Here is a 15451-nt window from a genome sequence, read left to right on the forward strand (position 1 = left end):
GGGTAGCAACTCAGGCCGGGCTCGTAAGCGGGTCAGGATGTGGAAAGACCAGTGTGAGGTCTCGGGTTTCGGCAGCGGGAGGCGGGACGCCCACCCTCGCCCCTTCCCCAGAAGAACGCGACGAGGATCAGCGAGCCGGGGAGCTCCGCGGCGCCGGGGAAGGCGAGGCGGGGCCGGTGCTGCATGTCGCGGCCCAAGCGGAGGAAGCAGCCGCCGCCCCAGCTGAGGGAGTGTGGCCGGGGGCTTCCCGGGGGAGGGCGACGAGAACGAGCCCTTTCGAACGTTTCCACCCGGCTCGCTCACTTCGGCCCAGCCCCGCCCGGCCCCGCCCCAGACGCTCGGGCCACCGCCTCCTCTCCGCCAACGCTGGGTAGGTGGGGGGTGGGGGAGGACAGCGCCAGCGCCTTTAAGAGGCGTGGCCACATGCTCCGCCCCCACCTGCCCCTCGCGCGCCAGTGAGGGGTGGGGCGCGGGAGGAGGTGCCGGGGCGGGAGGGGGAGCGAGGCTTGCGCTGACGCGCAGGCGCAGTAGCCGGGCGACGGAGCGTGTGTTTCCAAAATGGCGGCAGCGATGGATGTGGATACCCCGAGCGGCACGAACAGCGGCGCGGGCAAGAAGCGCTTTGAAGTGAAAAAGGTTGGGTCTCGCCAGCGCCTTCCTCAGGGAAGCTAGAGAGGCGTGGATCTGGCTGGCAGGCCCGAGGATGGCCAAGGCGCGGAGGAAAGGGCTTCATTTCAGGGCGTTCCTGGGACAGGGTACCACGAAAGGAAGCCGGTGGGCGGGTTTTAGGGTTGATCGGCGTGACTGCCGCCCACTGTCAGTGGCAGTATTGGTTTCGTTAGGAAGCTGAGGGGCCAATCACGGAGGTGCTTATTGAGATATGCGGGATTGCGACTTGGCTGCAGGAGCCAAGCGCCTGAGCTGTCACTGGAGTGGTGGAGGGGTGGGGAAGGAGAGGGTGGGGTGGGAGGAAGGGGGAGTCGGAGTGCTGCGGTGGATGGAGGATGGGGCGGTGTGGCGAAAGCCGGGAACCTGAGGTCCTACCGCTTTGGAGGCCTCTGAGGACCGGGGCTGGCGATCTCCGTGCCCCGCCCCTGTCCGAAGCTTGGGGTCCCTCTGAGGGACCCCCGACCCGGTCCTCGCCTAATCGAGGCCTCCATTAGCCCTCTCTGGTCCTCGACCCTGCCGAGTTAAAGTGTCTCGAGTGTAACTCTTGGCTCTTCTGAGAGGTCTGTTGGTTTGTCACACAGCTGCCCCAGTCCTGTGGTCATATTCAGAATCCCGCTGTCCAAAAAAAAAAGAAACATGGTGGAATTTGTTAAAAAGAAAATGCGAACCCAAATCTTGTGTCATTTAGGCAGGGTTGAGTACTAGTTGCGAACGACCTGGTAAAAGTGGGAAAGCAGAAATGTGGGACGTGTCTTTTTGCATGAAATACCTTACAGTTGTTTGCCAGCAGTTGGGGAGAAAAGTGCCGATTCCCACCCAAGATAAAACAGATCTGTACAAAATGAAGACCTGAAATAGGGAAGATGTTATTCCTGGAACATCTGGCTAAACCCTGACAGTATTCCCCCTCGTAGTGCCTTTTGGCGTTTCATTGTGGGCCCTGCATGCTCAGTTACAGCCAGCAGCCATGTTGAAGAATAGAAGTAGGATTTTTTTCCTTCAAGTTGAAGCTGTAGGGTGAAAAGTGCTGAAGAAGTTACTAGACACTGAGAATTAGGCTTGAAAGAGATGAAGGTTTGAGAAGTAGCACCAAATTCGTGGATGAAAGGGAGTTTGGGAATATTTATAAGTGCAGAAGCCAGAGGGTTGAGTTACTTAAATACTACTTCTAGATAAATTCTTATGGAAATTATCTTAACTGAATATAACAGTTTGAGCATGTAAAAGTTGAAAACAGTTTATTTGATGATAGGAACTAAACAAAATTCTAGTGAATTTTAGAGTTTGTTGTGCAGTTATCTTGTAAGATTTAAGTGATGACCTTGTTCTGAGTATTGACACTGCGTAGTTATCCAGCTTATCCCACGATTACCCGTTTTATGATCCAGTCATCATCTTAGTTCATTGTGTTCCTTGTTTTCGACCTCCCCATTCCTGCTTCCAAAGTCTCCTTGAAGAGCAGATATTTGTTTTTGCAGAAATTGAGCTCTTCTGCAACTGCCAGGAGAACCTGCACAGTAATTCAATTTTGTGATTATTAGACCTAAAACAGGCACTTATAAATTATTCCTGATTTGTTTGCATTGATATGGCTGACTAAACTGTAGGAAAAAATAAAATTAAAAGATGACATTCATTTCTGTATTTATATACTCAACTGTTTGGAGAATGGGTGAGCGTACGTGTAACCTACTCTTGCTGTCTGATATAATAAATAAGAGTAATGTAACCTCTAGAAGCTCTTTTGTTTAGTGGTCCTTGTGGCCAAAAAGTTGATAACTGGAGCATGAAATCCTAGAGTGTCGTGTGTGTGTTGTGTGTGTGTCTATGCTTGTGTTACAAGGAGAGTAGAGTGCATTGTTCCCCCTTTTTCTCTTTGCAGTGGAATGCGGTAGCCCTCTGGGCCTGGGATATTGTGGTTGATAACTGTGCCATCTGCCGGAACCACATTATGGATCTTTGTAAGTAATTGGAGGAGGATGGGAGGAAGTTGAGAAGGTTACAGAGATTGCGGCCATCCTGATGTGACCAGTTTTCTTCTTCCCAAGGAGATTTAAAGTACAGTCAGAGCACTTGGGGTCTTGTGCATCTAGGCCATTGGTATGTTTGAAATAAAGTAGTTTTTTATGATGTCCTGCAGGCATACCCCTCTCTCAGAATAAATCTACTCAATCTAAAGATGGCAAGGCCACATTTAGAATGAATTGTGGACACAGAGGTACTATTGATTATATCCTCTCTGTTTCCCATCTTGTAACCAGACTCAAAGGCAAAAATAGTGAAAGAAAGAAAAATAACTTTGAGCTAAAATGTTCTGTTAGAGCTAGTTTTTGCTGGGGATTTATGAAGAAAAGAAACCTGAGTATGGATTTTCAGTGTTAGCCCAAGTGTAGTTAAGGGGACATCACTGCCGACATCTAAATAGGCAGTTAATTGCTCTAAAGAAATTTAATTTAAATTTCCACATATTTCGTTACACATAGTGGTCAACACATAGTGGACTTAGTATCCTTGTAGTAATAGGGGCAAGAATGTTGATCACACCAGGGACAGTCACTATTCATCCAGGTACTAAAATGGTTTGTTATTGAGATCAGGAATAGGGCAAAGAAATTGCAACTTTCTCGAATTGAAATTATAACTTATTTCTTAAATGACTTACCTGCCTCCTCAACTTTATCTTGAGCCACTCTCCTGCATACTCTGGTGGTTCCTCTGACTTTCTTTCCATTCTTCAAGTGTCCATGCTCTTGTTTAGAGCCCTTACATATCCTGTTCCCTCTGCTGAAATGTTCTTCACCTCTTCTCCCCCTATCTTTGTCTAATGCAGCACTGTCTAATCTAAATGTAAGCCTCAATTGTGAGCACATACGTAATTTAAAGTTTTCTAGTACTCATATTAACAAAGTTAAAAGAAACAGATGATTTGTATTTTATTTATCCTACTATATCCAAAATATTTTTATTTCAACATGTAATCAACATTTTAAAGTGAAATATTTTACTTTTTTTTTTTTTATACTAAGTCTTCAAAGTGTATTTCACACTTCCAGAGCATCTCATTTCAGACTAGCCACATTTCAAGTGCTCAGTTCTCACACGTGGCCAGTGGCTACTTTATTGGGCAATGTAGAACTAACCCATAGTTGGTCTTCAGATCTCACCTTGAACTTGCTCAAAGATGTTTTCCCTGACCATACTTACATACACACAAACACAAGCTATGCCAGTTCTGTTAAATATTTCCAAGACATCCTATAGTTTTCTTTGTAGCAGTCATTTAATTTAGTTGGTTCTTTATAATTCCATGTTATTTACTGATGTGTTCCTAGCATCTAGCATAGTGTTTCGTACTATAATACTACTATATCTAGTGATAAACTATAATAGGTTCTCACTAGATATTTGCTCAGTGAATAATAAAAACACAAAATAGGAGACTAGTCTGTGGTCATTGCAACTTGGAAAGCACAAATCAAATATTTTGTGCGGGAAAACAATCGTGGCATGTGTTGGTTGTTTACTGCCCTTGGTTTCTTTGAGTTTTGACCCTGTTTACCTTTTCACACAACAGTCAAAGCAGATCAGCAGCTACCATGATGTTTAATGTAGAGAGAAGGAACCCATCACAGAAATACACATGCACGGTGTTAAATGTGCTAAGGTGGGGTTTTTGATTGCGTGCTTGCCAATTCCTTGCTGGGCATTTTCACAAGGAGTTGTGCCCAGAAAAAATTTTACTTTCTTGGGGCTCTTTTCTGTAATCCTGACTTGTTTTTAACCTCTGTATTTAAGTCATCGTGTGTCTCTCTGGATGCAAGAGAATGCACTTCTTGGGAAGATGGTGACAGACAAAGGCCACTGATATTCTGTCTTCTTAGTGTTGAACACTTGAGGGGTCAATGTGGGCTTTTAGTTAGACACCTGCTTTATCATATATTTTAAATGTCAGATGCAGAAGTAGGACGTTGAATTCCTATAACAAACAAAGTATTTTCAAATCATGTCTTATGTTCATTTGATGAATATTTATATCCTGGGCATTTTGCAAGGTCTAGGATAGAAGACCTGAGATCAGGTCTTTACCCTTATGGAACATACCCTTCTGTTTATTACAGACACTAAAGAGAAATCTGGTTGCTGCAACTGGGCTTGTCTTCCTTTCAAAAATAGATGAATTATGATGCTTGTAAAAAGACACTTTTGGGGCTTCCCTAGTGATGCAGTGGTTGAGAGTCCGCCTGCCGATGCAGGGGACACGGGTTCGTGCCCCGGTCCGGGAAGATCCCACGTGCCGCGGAGCGGCTGGGCCTGTGAGCCATGGCCGCTGAGCCTGCGCGTCCGGAGCCTGTGCTCCACAACGGGAGAGGCCACAACAGTGAGAGGCCCGCGAACCACAAAAAAAAAAAAAAAAAAAGACACTTTTGTTAAAGATGAAAATAAGAATCTTGATCTAGCAATGGCCATTTTCTAATAAATTCTGGTCTGGCATTAAATGAATAATTGTATACAGAGCCGTAAATAAACGAGTGATTATGGCTGTGCTCCAGTTGAACTCACCTACAAAGCATCTTGGTCTGAAGACTTCCTCTTTGGAATCCAAATTGTTACTACCTGTCCTACTATAGCTTCATACTTATTTTGCATTGCCCTATTTCTTGGTTCTTTTAGAGAACACCATCTGCTAGGTATAATTTTCTCCATTGCCTCAGGTAATCTTGTTCCAGATGAAGGGGGCATCCAGAAGTGCTTAGACCCAGCGTCTGCCCCTAAGTTAGTCTTTTCCTAAAACCACAGGTCCATCAATATTTTCAAAGTGTGAAATTTCTTCACTTCCAAGAAGAAGCCATTGCTTCCTTAGCAGTCCTCTGGTTGTAATGCTCTTGTATTGAAGTATAAAAGTCCTCAAGCTTTATAAGTCACATGAAATCAACTTCTGCCTTTGCACACCTGTTGTGTGCTGCCTTTCTGTCTGTTCTAGGCTGACAGAGAACAGTTCCTTCCCCTGTTTAAACAAATGACTAAACCCCAATGCTCAGCCTCTGGACCAAAAGCTTGAAAACATTTTATCTTTGAGGACATTTTACACTTGTATTTAGTAATTTTTCATGCCTTATCCCCTTTTATCTGACGTTCTGTATTGCAATCCTATTTCTGATCTTTTTTTATTATTATTAAAGTATAGTTGATTTACAATATTATATTAATTTCAGGTGTACAACATAGTGATTGAATGCTTTTATAGATTATACTCCCTTTAAAGTTGTTATAAAATATTTCCTGTATTCCCTGTGCTGTACAATATATTTTTGTTCTTTGTTAGGAGTTTTCTGATAAGAATAAATGTATATTTGGCCCCTATTCTCTCTATTTATAGAAGTGTTTTTTGTTAGCTTATTCAGATACTGAAAGCCTAGTTTGCACTAGGCATAGAACGACAGCCCCTTAAAAATACGTAGACCTAGAAAAATTTAAACATGATAATGTACCTTGAAACAGTTTCATTATTTACTTAAATAATAATAATTGTGCCTCTTGCTTAGCTAATTTCTTAATACATAGTCCTCATCTAAGTGAGATGATCCAACTTGAAGGACATCAGATTTTATCTTCTCTGCCATCTCTTTGAATAGGATGCATTCACAGCCCCCATACATTCTTGAATATATGGCATAGGCCCTAGATTCTCCACTTTTATCAGAAGGAAAACCAGTTATTCTCTTTGTAGTGTGAATCTGGGTAGCATAAGCAACTTCTGTGATTTCAGATCCTTTGCCTTTCATATTTTTGAAGGGTGGGGGAAAGAACATTATGGTATATCTCTTCCCCTAAGACCAAATGTATGCATTAACATCTCAGCATTACTTTCATACAATGTTAGTATTTTCCGCCTATGGAAGTTTGAAGTAATTGTCTCATTAAATAGTCTTTCCTGAAGCTTTTTGTTCTTCAGAAGGGAGACTCCATTTAGTTACCGCCTTCAGAGAAAGCAAATTACACATTAGTAATTCTTGTTCGTTGACTATTTATCCCCAATAGAGCTTTACTCATCCTTTCTGGATCTCAGTCAGATTTTTTATTCTATTTAAGTTCCCTCCCTTCCCCCTCTATGAAATTGATATTTGGATACATTTGCAGCAATTTGCTCCATTCACCGGTGAGAATCACCTCAGGGGCAATAAGTGTCACTTAAGTGGTAGCCCTGAGTCTCCTCTAACCCGTTGGCCTCACAGATCTGCTGTGTTGACGGTGTTTTAAGGACTTGAGTTTTGACGTCCTCATGCAGAGCGTACACTGCTCTTCGCCACAGGCCTCTTCACCCCCTTTTACTTGCTCTCTCCCAGCTCCATATGTCTGCCTGACTCCTTTAGGGACTAGAGCTTGTCCCCCAGCTAGGCTTTCATGTGGCAAACCTGGGTGTTGTAAGGGCCTGAGAGGAAGCATTCACCAAGAATAGAGATGCCAGTTCTCAGAACAGTAAGAGTTATGAGGTGGCTTTAAGAATTTACTAAATTTACCAGATTAGGAGGAATCACTGTCATTTGGACAAGTCAGGTTATGTTCAGAGTTTAAAAGTACTCTTTCCTTCGTTACTCTGTTTTTGAACAAGGGGAGGGATTCATTGCAAAGCATGCTGTTAAGTCATATCTCTGCCTTCTCTATTCTTCACCCCTTTCCACATTCATTAAAAAACAATTATGACTAATTAACCACTTGAGATTTTGTTCATGTTTATGCCACCACCACCAACCCCCACCCCCCACCCCCAGTCGTGTCATCGTGTAATCGTGCAGGTAGGGCAGCTGTAGGTGAAAAGGTTGTTGCCAGGGTCCAGTGCTGTCTGCTCTTGTTCCCACAGGCATAGAGTGTCAAGCCAACCAGGCGTCTGCTACTTCTGAAGAGTGCACCGTTGCGTGGGGCGTCTGTAACGTAAGGAAACATCTTTCCCTATCAGCATGGCTTGTAAACATAGTACCACTTTTCCTGCTTTGCCGGTCTTGAAACTAACTAGGAAAAAAATGACTAGCCCACTTTTCTCCCAAAAGGTACACAAATATTAAAAAAAAAAAAAAAAAAGATTTAAAAGCATTGTACTGTTCACCTGTTATAGGGTTAAAATTATTAGTTATTGCAGAGACAATAGTTTGTCTTAATTATAAAGTGTACCAACTTTTTTCAGCAACATTTTGGGGATTCATCTTTGGGAATTGCCTTCAAAGCCTATGGTACAGTCTTTGGAATATTCTGTTGGTGGAAATCTTTACTTTCGTAACACATTTTTAAAAGGCTAGGTGTCTTGTGGAACTAAGGTGAATAAATTGAGTGTCCGTGTGTGTGTGTGTGTGTGTGTGTGTGTGTGTGTTTTAGGTGTGGCAAATGTACTAAGTTAGGATTTGGGGTTTTTTTTAATGTGGCTCATGCCAGAAGTGTTCTGTACAGCATCTCTGGACTGAATGTACGGCCTTCCAGGGAATGACAGCTGTGAAGGATAATAGACATCAAATATGTTATTTCCAGCACGTGTTAAAAATTCATCCTTATAGACATGTAGTCCCTGTCATAGGAGCTAAAATTGTCCTGTCCGGGCGTCCTGTGCCCAGGGAACAGAGGGCTCCCAGCATGACACAGGCCTAAGAAGTCAGACTGTGGAGTCAGACCATCATTCCCTGTCTCTGGGACTTGCTAGGTGACTTTGGGCAAAGTATTGGCCTCTCTAAGCCTCGTATGAAATGGAGCTGATAGTAGATTGCATAGTGTCACAATCACGATGAAGTGATTTTATGTTAAAAAGTGCTTAGAGGAGTTGGGGTTTTTTTGGGACATGAGCCACCCGTCTCCTTACATGCCCCTGCAGTAAACCTTTCTCTGCTCAAAAAAAAAAAAACTGCTTAGAACACCTCCTGCATGCAGTGAGCGTCTTTGTTAATAAATATAAATAAATAAAATTTGGGGTGGCTGTAGTTCGTGAAGAGAGAGCTATCAGTACTTTTCTCCCTCGGGTTGAGGCTCTCCTCCCAGCCCACACCTTGTGGGGCACCTTCTCCATGCTGTTGGGGTCCTTCGACAGTTTCACAGTAGCCTCTGGCCAAGGGACAGTGTTTATCATTTATGGGGATAAAGAATAAAGCTTATCGGGCTCTTTGCTCTCCCTGGCATCCAGGCGTGTACTAAGAACCTTGTCACTTTGTGGTGGAAGGAAAAGGAGTGAGCTTCTCCTTAAATTCAGCTCAGGAGAGTCGAGCTCAGAGAGCCTGCCACCAAGAAGAGCCAGCAGGTGTACCTGAAACCTTTGGACTAGTCCCAGGTTCTAGTGCTGGGTCTCCTACTAACCTGCTCTATGAATTAGGCAAGTCACTTAACTCTTCTGGTTATACAAACAGTTTCCTGTCTGTAAAATGAAGATAGTAATAGCCGTCATGCTTGCTTGCCTGGGTTGCTGGAGGCTCCAGTGAGGTAATAGATGTTTACAGACTGCCTGCAAAGTGTGAAGCACCAGGCAGTGTATTTTGAGACTGCTCAGTGTACTCATCAATATGTCTTAGATGGTTAACAGGAAGAAAGCTGGGAACAGGGGCATTCAGGGATGCTGTCACCAGCCCTGCAGCCTCATTTGCAGCCCGTCTTTCCCTCTGTCTTCGGAGGTGGCTGGGGAGTACAGGACCCTGTACTGCTGCAAGGTGCCTAACGGGGCAGCTGGGAGGTGGAGAAGGGTGTCCTGAACGCCCTTAGGTGAGCCTGTCCCCACCGCCTGGGGATTGAGAAAAATGCCTCCGCTTGCTGCCTTTTGGAAATTTTGTTTTTTCTCTTTTTCAGAAATAATGAGTTGTGTGAGCGTCAGGAGGAAAGGGATCTTGCAAAGGGCCACTGCTCTGGGAGAGTGTTTGTCCTGTTGAGTAGCCCCAGTGCAGCAGCCGTGGACTCTAGTGTTTGTCACGGAATTCTCTTTCTGTCTTTGTGCAAAGACAGTTCACAAATGATAATCCACATTGTGATTCTTAAGTTCCATGCATGTTTGGGGGGACACGCTGACCAGAGTTCAGGGCTGTTATTAAGCCAAGCCTGCCAAGGCTTTCATGGTGTGTTGGGGTGTCAGCACTTCTCCCCTGTCCCCACTCAGCCGACCCGTCATGGCTCAGGTGAGGAGACTCTTGTTGTTCGTCCGAGTTCGCTGCTCACACGAGCAGGGGCAGAGGATAAACATCCATTGCAGAGGTGCTGTGGTTAGCGTCTGCACGTCATTAACACGTACCAAAAAGCTGCACACGGACTTTCCTTCTCCCCATATCCGAAGGCCAACTCCTCGCTCCCTGTACCAGTAGTCTTGGTACTTTTGCCCTTTTACTTCCTGTCTTGATCATGGAGTAAGCCCTTCGACGCTCTTTCAGCTGTTTGCATGCAGTGTGCCCATCGTAATACTTCCTTTTACCCTAAGTTTTGATCTCATTCCTTTTTAAGACACAGTCTCTCACCCACTAAAGGCTCACTAAGTACCAGGCTGTTGTCATATCAATACACCTATAAACAAATGGGGAAATAAAGTCCTTCGGAAAGAGTTGAGCTGCGTGTGGAAGGTCGGGGAAGTGCCCCTCTCAGCTCTGGGTGATGTCAGGGATGGCGCACTACCCACACTGAGTAGATGCCTCTGCTCCTGGGGTTCCCTTCTCCAAGGTGGGGAGGGCAGCTGGGGACCAAGAAGGGGGAATGTTTGAAATCCACGTGTGATCAAGGGCCTCCCTGCGTGAGCCCCAGTAGAGTAAGCCCCCCCTACAGGCCGCATAGGACCAGGAAGCCCCACTCCATCTTCCCTTAGGGAAAGAGAGCTCACTGCTAGAACACTGCTATGCTTCCTAAATGCACTCTTCCCTTTGTAGGAATGACGTTTCTGACATGTTTCACTGGACTTAGCCTCGTACCTAACCAAGGTGTAACCCATTGTTGACCTCTTGTCTCCTGTTGTGTGTTGCCTTCCATCACTCTTCTCCAGCCCCTGTGTGTAACTACCCCACTGCCCTTGAGATGTATTGTCATCAGAGAGCTGAGCCTTCACAGGATTATTTTTAATAAAATGTATCTTTTCTTCCAGCATGCTTTTCACTTCCACTGCATCTCCCGCTGGCTCAAAACACGGCAGGTGTGTCCGTTGGACAACAGAGAGTGGGAATTCCAAAAGTAGGTGTCTCTGGATGTTTTGACGTTTTAAGGTTGGGCTTTGTGGTCAGTATCATTCTTGGACTCACGTCAAGCTGGAGGGTGCACAGTATTAGAAAATGGAGACATGGAACATGCCTTGTTTTCATAAACTAGCTTTTGTTTAGTTAGACAAGGACTCATCTATGTGGAAAATGCATAGGTGAATCCACATTAGAAGCTTGCAGCCTAGAGTTTCCCAACTATCCAGGTTCTATGAAAGTAGAAAATATAAGAATTTGCAAACTATTAAATATTTCCAAAATCGCATCAGTAATAAGGCTCCAGAGGCTAACTAATGTCAGGTGTCTTTGCTTTGGGCTAGAATTATATCCACCTATCATGTTTCATTGGTTTTATCTCATGCTGATTAATTCTGATACAGCATTTATGGCTATCTCAACTAAATCATTATTGTTGTGGCTGTTAGTAGTATGTAAATAAAACATGACATGTAAATTTTCAGAAATTCAAGTGGTCAAAGGGTTTACCACAAAAGATGAGTCTCATCTTGTTCTCCTCATCTCTTTCCTGGAGGTGGCCGTCAGCAACAGCTTCTTAGTGGCTTTCCCGAGTGTCCCCGTATATGTACTTGAATGTATTTGGATATACATGTAGAATTTTTTATATCTGTAGTAGTAATTCCTAAAAGAGGAATTTCTGATTAAAGAGTATGTATGTTTTTATTTTTGATAGTGTCAGATTTTCCTTTCCCAAGAATATGTGCTAATTCACAGTCCCTACAAACAGTGAAGCAGGAGGCTCCATTCTCCATTTCTTGCCAATGTTCTGTTATCAGACTTTTCCATCTTAGCTACTGACAGGTGAAAATTAGTATTCAATTACATTTTTAAAAATTTTCAGTGAAATTGGGCTACTTTTTATATATTTTTATGCCTATTATATTTTTGTGCGAAACGCTCTTTTATCTGTTGAATATTCAGTCATTTTCTTGATCAAATTTTTAATGAAAAGGGAGATTTTTGCTTAAATATGAGTTTTGACTAGCAGAATATTCTTATATTTAAAAACCAATAAATAGGGTTCTTTAGTTTGTGAAATGTTTACAAATCACTTATTGGTACAGTTATTTTGTTTTTAGACTTGATTATTTATTTTGGTAAAGAATTTTGAAAGTCTTGTGAAATGCATGTTCATTTTTTAAGAAACCTGCCAAATAACTCAATATCTTCATACCATCACATTCCTTTCAGCAAAGTATATGCTAAGTAATGTGTAAGATATAAAAATGTGTGAGACAGTCCTTCCCTGTCCTTGGGGAGCTTGCATTCTGAGTGGAGCCATGACATGACAAGTAATACATGTCAAGGCAGAAGCACTGTTCTAAGTTCTCAAGAGGCCTTTGTAATTGGCTCTGCCCTGGAGCAGGCTCCAGGTTCCGTCTTGGACCAAAACTGTCTCATGTAGCCCATTACATGTGCCTGGGGCTGAGCCTAAGAAGTGGGGGGTGTAAAGAACCCTCCTGTTGGGCTTTGACACTGTCACTGTATCCAGCTGGTGACTTTGCCTGGCCATGGTTATCAGTGCACTGGGAAAACAAATTCATAAGAAGCAAATTGCAGCATGCTTAAATCTGATGGACAACTTCCGGGTTATTCTCCAGCCCTCTAACACACACTGGAGCTCTACCCTATGAGGACTTTTTTAGACAATATTTAAGTGAATTTCTTACGTGAAGTGCTTAAAGAATCTAGTACCCCTTCAGGATGATGGAAGCAGTGATGCAGAGTTCTAGTGCCCTGGTTTCCATCCATATAACAAAGTATTTTAATCAGAGGTGAACTGCCCACAAAGAACCACGACAAAAGATTATTAAGTAAGATAATAATGAAGGATTTTGTCTTCACAAAATCCATTTAGGGACTTGCCTGGAGGTCCAGTGGCTAAGACTCCATGCTCCCAATTCAGGGGGCCTGGCTTTGATCCCTGGTCAGGGAACTAGATCCCACATGCCGCAACTAAGAGTTTGCGTGCCACAGGTGAAGATTCCACACGCGGCAGTGAAGACCCTGTGTGCCGCAACTAAGACCTGCTGCAGACGAGTGAATAAATAAATAAATAAATACTTTTTTAAAAAAGGAGAAAAGAAATCCATTTATATGTGGAAGAAATTTCCTGCCCTTGTTTGTAATCTTGCTAGAGCCAACTTTTGGCTTCTGGGGAAATCAGAAAGGACCTGAGATCCATACCTAGTTTCTCTCCACAGTTCTCTTTCTGCAGTGCTGAGTGGACTCAGGGCTATAATTGGAACTGGTGATAGATTTTGAAATTGAAGGCTGTTCAGTCACTGGTTTCTGTATTTGCCTTACCCTAAACTTGCCTGAGGACTGGAGTTGAGGTGAAGAGGCCACCACAGGTAGGGGAGGCCAAGAGTTCAGGCTGTCTGAGCTACTGCCTGGGGCAAGCAGGTGGAGCTCCCTTTCACAAGCACGGCTCTGACTTCTCCCTCTCGCCTCCCTGTTACTGCCTGGTGTCTGCCTGGTAGCTGGAAGGAGTCAGGTGGGTGCAGCTGAGTCCGTGGTGAGGCGGGACCGTCATAAGAAGGGGGTGATAAGTAAGATGTTCTAGGGGCCAGTAAGATGAAAGGGGCAGAGACCAGGGTCGTAACCCGGTCTTGGCACACACTTGTGGTCACTTACTTCTTTTCAAAGTTTTAACCAGGTTTGCGGATATATTTAAGCAGGTTTTATAGTCTCAAACAGGAAATTACTAAGGAATTAATTAAATAATTTACCTTGTCTTTCAGGTATGGGCACTAGAAAAAGAGAATTGTTCCGTCAAGCTCGACTGTATCATTAGCCACTTAATGACTTGCCCTCCTGTTACTTAATTATAAATTAGGTAGAACTGTGTTTTTTCTGCTTGTCTTTTCAGTTTGCTATTCCTGCACCCATATTGTATTCTGTGTCAAATAAAATCCAGTTGGATTCTAGAACAGATGCCGCCTCTTGTGTACGTGAAAAAAGTGAACATAAAAGGACCCCTCTTTCTAGGTTGGAAAGCCAGCTTTTGAAAGTGAGGTGTTTGTTCGTTAGAGCCAGAGCAGAGTCGTCCTGCGAGCATGTCTCTTGGTCATGAGGAAGCCTGGTCCACAGCCCGGCTACTGATGGCAGTGTTGGGTAGGTCGCCTCTCTGCTCCGAGCTCTTCTTCTGTAAAGTGGCTGCTGAGGACTAAATGGCGTCATGTGGGCACAGAAAGAGGCTTTGTGAGCTGTTAAGAACACTATACAAATGTTAACTTTGTGTATGACATGTTGCTTTCTCTTCTTAGTTTAGAAAAGTAAACTTGGAGAAATCTAATAGGTAATCTTGGTAATCTTGGTAATCTTGGCTGCCAAAGGAGTAATCTATGAACTCAAGTTGGAAATCGATGTCATTTAAAATTGAGTTAACAGGAGAATTCAAGTTTCCTTCCCCACCACCACCCTTTGCAATTTGTTTAAAATGCCTTGGCCATGGAAAGAACTGCCAGGTCTAATACTAATTCAATGGCTATATAGTCTTTAACTGAGAGGCAGGTTAGTTTACTGCAGTGGTTCTCAAAGTATAGGCTGAGGACTTCCGAGGGTTCCAGAAACCCTTTCAGCAGGTTCACAAAGTTCCTTTTCCGACTGCATGACTGTACGAGGCCAGCTTTTCTTTATATCCTTCAACCAAAGCAACATATTGAATGAAGAAGCAGAGGTGAGAATCCAGCTGTCTTCTACTAAGTCGGATATAAAAGAGATTTGCAAAAATGTAAAACAATGCCACTCTTCTAATTTTTTGTTTTGAAAAATAGTTACTTTTAATAAAGATTTTTACGTTAACATGTGACGGGTTTTTGTTCTTTTAAAATCTTTTCAATTTCTCGGTCTGATTTCCATTGTAGTAAATAGATATAACCCACACCAAATCTCTTTGGGGTCTTCAACTTTTAAGATCATAAAGGGACCCTGAGACTAAAAAGTTTGAGAACCTCTAGCTTAGTAATTAAGAACTTCGAATTCAAACCTGGATTGAGCCCAGCTTCCCCACTTTGCCACCACACAGAGCAAGTGCTCACGGAGAGGTGGCTGCTGCCATCGCTGTTACTTTAGGGCTTCCACCCTCGGCAGAAATCCGCTCCTTTAAACCCTTTTCAAGTGGCCATTCAAACTGCGTGAATACTTGAGCGGTGAAGAGCACAGCACTTTTCACACAGGTGGCGTTACACGTTTGGAGAGTTCTGCTTGGGTATTCATTGGGACCCTTGGTTGCAGGGTACCCGAATCCAGCTTCTAAGGCACGGGACATTTATGAGAGGGCTATGGGGCTATGTCCTGTAATAAGAGAAAGGGACAGAGAACTAGCTGGACCTAAGAATGAATGAATAGAACTGAGGCATCGCTGCTGGGATTCTCCCTGCCTGTGTTTCGCAGAGACTAGCTTTGGTTTTTTGTTTTCTGTTTTTTTTGGCTGCGCTGTTTGGCTTGCGGGATCTTACTTCCCTGACCAGGGATCAAACCTTTGCCCTCCGTAGTGGAAGCGCAGAGTCATAACCACTGGACCACCAGGGAATCCCTGAAACTAGCTTTATATATGGCAGGAAAAC

The 15451-nt window shown here is 43.7% G+C and overlaps 1 protein-coding gene across 2 annotated transcripts; it reads left to right on the forward strand.

Annotated features, from left to right (window-relative positions):
- Positions 1-501: 501 nt before the first annotated feature.
- On the forward strand, positions 502-13817 carry RBX1 (ring-box 1). Of its 2 annotated transcripts, XM_027107765.1 has the most exons (5): positions 502-636; positions 2552-2630; positions 7529-7599; positions 10754-10839; positions 13625-13815. In XM_027107765.1, exons 1-5 carry the CDS (start codon positions 559-561, stop codon positions 13635-13637), a joined length of 327 nt encoding a protein of 108 aa, XP_026963566.1. In that variant the 5' UTR covers positions 502-558; the 3' UTR covers positions 13638-13815. The 2 variants fall into 2 exon arrangements, with proteins under 2 accessions (XP_026963566.1, XP_026963567.1); XM_027107766.1 differs by lacking the exon at positions 7529-7599 and having other exon boundaries at positions 504-636; positions 13625-13817.
- Positions 13818-15451: the final 1634 nt, after the last annotated feature.

This window comes from Aethalodelphis obliquidens, unplaced genomic scaffold (genome assembly GCF_003676395.1).
Source record: "Aethalodelphis obliquidens isolate GAN/ISIS:26980383/991018 unplaced genomic scaffold, ASM367639v1 scaffold8, whole genome shotgun sequence".
Lineage (NCBI taxonomy): Eukaryota > Metazoa > Chordata > Mammalia > Artiodactyla > Delphinidae > Aethalodelphis > Aethalodelphis obliquidens.

What these genes read in the sequence shown, in the direction of transcription:
- RBX1 (XM_027107765.1), top strand. Translation starts at nt 559, where the DNA reads ATGGCGGCAGCGATGGATGTGGATACCCCGAGCGGCACGAACAGCGGC. An exon ending in AGCGCTTTGAAGTGAAAAAG is followed by an intron (nt 637 to 2,551) that starts GTTGGGTCTCGC and finishes TTCTCTTTGCAG; the next exon opens with TGGAATGCGGTAGCCCTCTG. An exon ending in GAACCACATTATGGATCTTT is followed by an intron (nt 2,631 to 7,528) that starts GTAAGTAATTGG and finishes TTGTTCCCACAG; the next exon opens with GCATAGAGTGTCAAGCCAAC.